The 8117-nt window shown below is 36.1% G+C and overlaps 1 protein-coding gene across 2 annotated transcripts; it reads left to right on the forward strand.

Moving 5' to 3' along the window:
• The first annotated feature begins 1832 nt into the window (after positions 1 to 1832).
• LOC107766421 (nonsense-mediated mRNA decay factor SMG7-like) lies at positions 1833 to 7725 on the forward strand. Of its 2 annotated transcripts, none has more exons than XM_016585230.2 (6): positions 1833 to 2058; positions 3104 to 3229; positions 3309 to 3902; positions 4014 to 4136; positions 4300 to 4511; positions 5488 to 7725. In XM_016585230.2, the coding sequence occupies exons 2-6, from the start codon at positions 3167 to 3169 to the stop codon at positions 7457 to 7459; spliced, it is 2964 nt and encodes a 987-aa protein (XP_016440716.1). In that variant the 5' UTR covers positions 1833 to 2058; positions 3104 to 3166; the 3' UTR covers positions 7460 to 7725. The 2 variants fall into 2 exon arrangements, with proteins under 2 accessions (XP_016440716.1, XP_016440778.1); XM_016585292.2 differs by lacking the exon at positions 1833 to 2058 and adding an exon at positions 2193 to 2310.
• Positions 7726 to 8117: the final 392 nt, after the last annotated feature.

Consider the following 8117-nt stretch of genomic DNA (forward strand, 5'->3'; position numbering starts at 1 on the left):
AAAACGTATTTCTAAATATGTGTACTCTTTTTTCTTCACTAGGTTTTTTTTTCTAATAAGGTTTTAATGAGGCACATTATCTATGGACATCCAGAAATATCAAATTATGGTGGATGTATACTCTTCCTCCATGATCTTCATCTCAAATGCTTAATGACATATTCAATGACATATTTTCTATGTTTAATGACATATTCAATAACATATTTTCTTCACTTTTCACGCCTATATAAAGGCCTTGTAATAGATAGAAAAATACATACAATTGAAGAAGAAATAAAATCTCTTCCTTCTCTCTATTTCCATTTCTTGTTCATATTTTACTAAATTGCTTTTATTTTGATAATATTTTTGTAGTTTATGAGATTATTTGGACATTGAATTTGAATAATATCTTAGATGTAAGCAAACAAGCAACATCTAGCTTATAATAATAATTAAAAAGTTCAGTGGAAATATGACACTACAACATATTATTGAGTAGTCAAAACAGGGTAAAAATATTAACACCACTATCTATTTTTAGATATTTTGACAATCATATAATATAGTCAATGTTCCTTCCAAATTCCAATGAAGTAATTAAGGCTCCGTTTGTCCATAATTCTTGTTTTTAAAAAAATGTGTTTGTCCATGGACAGGGCGGATCTATAGCCCAGCGAATAGGGCACGTGAACCCATAATCTTTTCGTCAAACTAAGTATTTTATGTACATATTTTTTAAGAATTGATCAAATATTACCTACTGGCACCCATGTTCCAAAAAGACTAAATGGTGCACTTGGTTGAATGCTAAGTTATTTACCTAGAGGAATAAAGAGTAATTCTCACTTAATACTTTTATTTTTCCTCCTTTTTTAGTAGTGCACCCATGTTATAAAAATCCTAGATCCGCCTCTGTCCATGAAATTTTACAAGTTTTTGGAAATTTTTTAAAAATGAATTTTTCAAAAACCAAAAAGTGGTTTTGACCATTTTTCTACTCACAAAATTGTAACATTTTTTCAAGTGAAATGCATGTCCAAACATAATTTCAAATTTCAAATACTATTTTTCAACTTAACTCCAAATTATACCTTTTTAAAAAAAAATTATAATTTTCATGTCCATACCATTCTTTCCGAGGAAATCTTGGAAGTTTAAAGTAACTTTGTTCACCAATAACCAAATCCCCCTCTCTGTTGGAGCATATTTACAGTTATCATGTGTAGCAAGTAAGCCTCTTTATCCATAACCAACTAAGATTATTTTAGCACTATAAAAAAGTTAAGACAACATCCCACCAACTCACCAGCTCCCTTTAATCATACAGTTGCATATATTTTTAGAACTAGTAATAATTAAAGAATAGAAAAGGGACAAGTAGCTTCATAACTTCTTTATGCAGCTTAACTATTTATTTCAAGAACTCTTAACAAAATCAGGGAATCAGTTTGAATCATTCATAAGCTGATGTTTTAAGTATTACTCCTAAAAAGTACTGAATTCTAATGAGATTTGGCTTGTATTACAATGTCAGAAAACTGAAAACACACAGAAAATGAATAGTGATGATAAAACTACCTTTTAATATTTGTTTCAAACAGATAGAAAGTGAATTAGTGATGATAAAACTACCTTTTAATATTGGTTTCAAAGAAATATAGTATGAGGAGCTGTTGAAAGGTAACAACTATACATAAAATAATTAAGACAAGCATAAGTTGGTCCGGACATTATAATTATTGTTAAAAAATAATGAAAAAGAAAAAGAAAGAAACATAGTATGAGGGCAGAGGGCATTTTATACTTTTCACTATACTCATTAATACACACAGCCACCTTTTTAATTTGTCTGTTTCACAACTAATACAAGAACAGTTGGCCAAAAAATTCTGTTGTTTTCACTTCTTTCTTCCCCTGTCCTACTGTTCCCTCCCTTCCCCCCCATCTCCTTCTCTGCATATCAAAAGTACATCTTTGTTCTTGCCCGCTTAGTCGATTGGCTGTATCTCCAATTTTTTTGCTGTGAATTTCATTAGTGGTGGTTTCAATTTCTGTTTTTTTTGAATTCTACAGGTATTATACTGCATCTTTCATACTTTTGACTTTTCCATCAAAAGTAGCTTTAATTATGCCTTGTTCGATTCTTGTTTGCTCTTTCCCGTGACTATTTGTCTAATTTCTTTTTTTTTGAGGTTTAATTACAAGTTACTAAAGCTACCTGCTGTTCATCAGTCTACCTTCCTTTCCTTCTTTCTTCTTTATGATCAAATTTTACTTGAAGATTGTACGTGTGCTTCAAAAGAAGATAAATTCTATAGAGAACTCGTATGGACATGGGATGATTGAATGCATTAGCATCTGTTTTTTTTTTTTTTTTTTTTTTACAATAAATTCATGTATTGTATTGGTGGTGATCACTGATCACCATAACTTTATTTGTGGGATGATGATTATCACTTTTCTATTCCTTTGTTTTGCTTAAGGTATGGAGTCAGAAAGTCATCTCAAAGTCTTCCAGTTTTAGGTTTTCGTTGACTTTGTGCTTCTCACTGGTCTTTTTTTGGAAATTTTATATGACACAAATGAAGACATCTTGCTGAGTTTTGTTTTTTATCTGCACTGAATTGTGGAGTCATGGCTACTGGCTTTTGGGTATCATTTTGATTGCCATGTTAGGTGGATGTATAAGGTGTACTTTTGTCATAAAAAAATCAGTAGAAAAGATATGTTTTTGAATTGAGGAACTTACGTTGTGCAAAAAATACCCTTTATTGGTCCTCCGGGATCCATTGATTTAAGTTATCAAGTGTTGACATTGACCCCTTTGGTTTTCTTTTTCAATGGTTTTTGACGTTAATTGATGATGAATCGAAGTAGTTGAATTAACTTACCTGTGTGAATAAAACCTTCAGAATTTCCTACGAGTTACTTTAATCATCTTGTTGTAGCCCACAAAGCAAAATGTATGTGTTGTTGCTGTGCAACTAGTTAATGTAGAGTTAACATCCTAAGATCAAAACCAGTATGTTGGGAGTTAATAGATGTTCCGTAGTCAATCCCTTTTTTTTCTTTCGATTGCTGCTGTATTGTTTAAAGAGGTCATTGATCACTCATGTAGGTACATTCTTGTTGGTGTCATCAATGAGATATTGATTAGTATTGAAGTCGGTTCTTAGCAGTCATGGACGTTGACGCAGCTTCAACATTTAACGATCAGAAGAAAAAGCTGAATACTTTTCTTGAGGTGACTTATTGAATCCGTTTAGAATGTTTACTTTGCTTTTGTGCTTCTAATTTGCTAAGTTATCTCATCCATGTTGCAGATTGCCAATATAGAGAAGCAACTGTTGACATCAATTTACTCTAAAGGCCTTGTGCACAAAGATGTCCAGGAATTGTATCGTAAAGCCCGTAGCAGCTATGAGAATATTATTTTAAATAATTATGCAGTAGTGGGACTTCAGGAAGTTGAATTCTCTCTGTGGAAACTTCACTATAAACATATTGATGAGTTCCGTAAAAGGATTCGGCAGGCTAATGCTGAGAAAAGGAAAAGTGAAGCACAAGAAGGTGATTCAAGTGCTGCCCGAGAGATTGACAATCATATGGAAGGGCTCAAGTCATTTCTATCTGAAGCTACTGAATTTTATCAGGAGTTAACTAAAAAACTCAGGAAAAGTTGTGGGCTCCCTGGGGAACTCTTACTCTGTAAGAATAGTAGCAGCTCGCTTCCTCTTGTACCCATGAAGCTACCTCAATGCCAGTACGCTTGTCACCGTTTTCTAATTTGTCTGGGAGATCTGGCCAGATATGGTGAACTTTGTAAGAAACCGGATGCATGTAAGTGGTCATTCGCGGCCACATACTACTTTGAAGCGTCTAGGATATGGCCAGACAGTGGAAATCCCCATAATCAGGTAGATTCTGTGGTTTAATCTTCCAAGCTTGTCAGTTCTTGTTTCCTGCATCAAGGTTTAGACAACATCCGTCTCGAGGCTCATGTTAAGATATTTTAATTTCGTTTGCAGCTTGCACTATTGGCAACATATATTGGTGACCCTTTCCTTGCCTTATACCATTGCATTAGAAGTTTAGCTGTTAAGGAACCATTCCCTGATGCCTGGAACAATCTTATGCTACTCTTTGAAGAGGTGATGCCAAAAGATTCTTCTCTTATCCTCCATTCTCCTTTTCTTGAGTCAAAGAAACTTGAAGTATATTATTTCCCTTTTGTTGCTTTTTCTCCCCATCTTCAGTGATCCCTCTTGACTCTAGAGGACTAAAACTTTTCATTGTTTTCTTGGGAATCTGCAGAACAGGTTATCTAATTTGCATTCACTGTCCAGTGGAGCACACCTTGATTTGCTAAAACCATCAGTTTGGTGTTCCATGGATGCTATAAATGGTGCAACCAGCGGTTCTTCAAACAAGAATATGCCAGAAGCCCCTGAAACTGTTACCTCTGGAAAAGCTGATATATGGCTTCTGTTTGTCAGATTGATGAGTTTTTTTCTCGTGCACACCAGGTACACAGCATTTACCGGTTAAAATCATTCAACCTGACAATTGAGATAGTCCTCATATAGTCTATGGTTTCACTTAATCCCTTTCCTCCCTTTGTTTCTTTAGTTCTTCATGGCGGAAGTTGACTAGTTCTGCTTGATTTACTGGCCTGCTTGTTAAACCTGCTTAAAAATGTGCATGTTTTCAACAGTAATTTCCAAGTATAAACATTGCACTATAGGCATTAATATACTGGAACTGAGGTTTCTAGTTGCTTTTAGAATTCTATGTTTCACTGATATAGTTACTTGCATTGCTTCTAAGACTACTTTATGTACAAAATTATCAGGATGTGATTGGTTGGCAAATCTGCTTGCTTTTGTTAAACTTCGAGTCTGTTTTCTATTTATATTTTGTGAAGGAAGATTATTTTGTCACTGATAATTTCAGCTATTTTTCAATTTTAAATTTTAGCTTTTATTTTTTTAGTTTCTTTTGCTATTTTGGGTGGTATTCCAAAACACTTCCATGCCAAATGAAAGGTGAAAAAAAAAATATTGTGTTTATGTTTACCTTCATGGATATTCATACTTTCTATAACATAAATTTATGAAGCTGCTGCCTTTGCTAAGGAACTGCTTTTCTTAACATCTGAATCAATGGTATCAGGATAACTGGTGTGCAGCATCTTAATTCTTTTGACACTAATTTATTTATCTGATTGACATAGGCTGGTTAAAGTCCATGTTTTTTGAATTAATTCTCCCAACTAGTCTTGGTCAGTTGGTCCTTTTGATATCTCACATTATACTCTTCACCCAAAGTCTGCCTTTCAAGTTGTTTTTTCCCTTTACTATTAAACTTTAACTTCATTCTGGATATAATTTTAGTGCTTCTAGATTTGATAAGCAAACTATAGTGGCTTCCTTCACAGTATTGCAAATCATGTCATTGATTTATTTGAAAAATTCTAAAACTTCAGCCATTTATCGAATGCAGCTTGGAAGACTTTCAATCTACTCTTGCATCCACTGTCGGACAATTGGAAGGTTTAGTGGTAATGGATGATGATGAACTAAAGGCTGCTCTAGAGTCATACCAGTTAATGGATCCATCAAGAAAAGGCCCTTATCGTGCTCTTCAACTTGTCTCCGTTTTCATCTTTATCTTCCATAGCCTGACTGAGTCTGGGGATGGAGTGGATCCAAAGAAAGATAACAAGCAGCAATCTGCTTTGACAGAACAGGCAGTAGCTGCTACTTTCATTTGCATTGGTCGCCTTGTTGAGAAAACTGTAACAAGAAATAACACACAGACTTGCACCCTTTTACCCACCGTCTGTGTGTTTGTAGAGTGGTTGGTAAACATACTTGATAGAGCAGAAGCACATGCAAGAGATGAAAAGGTCCAGAGTGCGATGTCTTACTTTTTTGGTGCTTTGGCTGATCTTCTAAATCGTCTTGATCCTTGTGAGAACGGACTTGCTCCAGAAAGTACTGCTCTTTGGGAAGACCATGAACTGAAGGGGTTTGATCCCATGGCCCATGCTCACAAGTCTTTGGACTTCATGAGCCATTTGGAGTGCATAGATAATTTCAGTAGTAAGAGTGTGTGTCGTTCACGGCGTATCTTTTGTGCAGCAACTAAACTGGCTGACAGATCCAGTCATTTTAGAAAATGGATCTTTTATGATAAAACAGGCAAAAGATTCTACATCATGGAGTCAGAATTAGCAGATAAGGAAAAGTCAGGAGTAGCTGAATCTGGTTCGACTCTTCAGCTAAAAGGGTCTTATCAGAATAATTGTGGAATGGCGAAAGAAAATGGAGAGAGTCAAGATCACCCTTGTCGCAACAGCCAATCCATTACCACAGATGAGGAAGAAGTCATTCTTTTCAAGCCCATCACAAGACATAACTCTGCACCAATATATACATCAGGCACCTCATGCGATCAATCCTCCATCAATGTTATCAATGGAACTACTACTCCTGATGAATCTTTGCGTCGTGCCACATCATTGATTTCTGAGCAAAGCCAACCACAGAACGATATTTTCAGTTTCCGCCCGGAAAATACAAACTTGAGGTACAGCAAGCCACTCAAGCAATCTGCCGCTTTCCCTGCCGGACCTCCATCTCTGAGTGCTTGGGTTCTTGAGAAGGAAAGTCCAAGAAACGAGAGGGGGACAGGGGATTTAAATAAGCATCTGTTAAGCCCAATAGATGAACTAGCTTCTGAATCTTTATCTGGTCTCTCATTAAAGGAAACTAGAGATCACAAAGTTTGTTCCATGCCGGTTTCTGCAGCTATACATGATACTCCTCCTCCATATGTCACTCCAGTTCCCTCAGCTCCATTGTTACCCGAAGACGCTTCTTGGTTTAAGGGTAACACACCGCTTTTTCCTAACAAGAGTGCATTTGGAACCAAGGAAGGAGACGGTATCCTTGGTGCATCACCAGTGAGTGGATACTCAAGCCCATCTACAGTTCGTGGACCGCTTGATTTTGTAGCAGGTGCTCCAGGTTTTATTGAGGGATACCCACCATTACTTGGAATGAGTTCATCTGAATGGCTGTATCACTACAGAAACAGTCAGAACTTCGAGCGAGTCAGCAATCCAGTATGGCCTGTTCACTCTAATGCACCAGCAAACTATGGAAACCTGAACGCGACCAATCTTACCAGGTTTGATGTTTTAGATCAGTGGGGAAATCACTTGGCTTCTAGTCCAATGGTGTACTTGGAGAGCCTACAATTGCATCCAAGTCCTCCCCTCGCCTATGGTGCAGAAGAACAAAGATCGGATAAACATTTTCTTGGTTACCAAAGAGCATCGCCTTATGTATGTGGCACTGGAATGGATTTGAGACCGGAGCAGCCAACACTTCTTAACTATCTCAAAGAAAGAGAGCGGCAAATACCACCAGAGTCTCAATTTAAAGGTCCTAATTACATGGGGAACTAAGATCTGTCATCAATACTCATAATTCAGGCATTTTTCAACCTGCATTGCCTTACTATATATAAAAATGAATTGCGGCAACACGAACTTTGTAAGTGTGAAATCTGTAGAATGTATGTTTTTGGTCGGTTGTGAGCTGAGAAAGTGCTTTCAAGAATGTTGTAACTTGTAGAATTGTTGAAGATGAACGCGCTTTTCTCATTTTGTAAAGTTATCTTGTTTTCTGGAAGTCATTTCCAATTAATGGTTATAGGACGACTTGAAGAGCATGAGCATACTTCTGTTAAGTCGACGTATTTTGGTAGGGGTGTGCATTCGGTTTTCGGTTCAATTTTTCACTAGTAAATTTTCCCGCGCTTCGCGCAATCGTAAAGAATAAACTAAATATGAATAAATAACTAATGTCATATAAAAGGAAATCAATTTTTGCTAATTTCTTCATGATTTTACCATGAACCATTACATTGCTTACAATTGGTGAAATGAAAAGGTTAAGTAGGCGTTTGGATATTATTTTGTTGAAGTTCGAAAAACAACAGAAGTATATGATTGTTTACCCGAAAAACGGATAGAGTTGAATTTATACGTAGTTCTAAGGGTACGCGGTATAACTTGACGTAAATCGTATAAGCGGAAATATCGAATATTGAACTATCAAAAA

The sequence above is a fragment of the Nicotiana tabacum genome, chromosome 17, assembly GCF_000715075.1.
Source record: "Nicotiana tabacum cultivar K326 chromosome 17, ASM71507v2, whole genome shotgun sequence".
In the NCBI taxonomy this organism is placed as follows: Eukaryota; Viridiplantae; Streptophyta; class Magnoliopsida; order Solanales; family Solanaceae; genus Nicotiana; species Nicotiana tabacum.

Bases quoted from the DNA above. Each gene is read 5' to 3' on its own strand.
- LOC107766421 (XM_016585230.2), top strand. From the start codon at position 3,167: ATGGACGTTGACGCAGCTTCAACATTTAACGATCAGAAGAAAAAGCTG. The intron at 3,230-3,308 runs GTGACTTATTGA...TCCATGTTGCAG, and splicing joins AGCTGAATACTTTTCTTGAG to ATTGCCAATATAGAGAAGCA. The intron at 4,512-5,487 runs GTACACAGCATT...TATCGAATGCAG, and splicing joins TTTTTTCTCGTGCACACCAG to CTTGGAAGACTTTCAATCTA.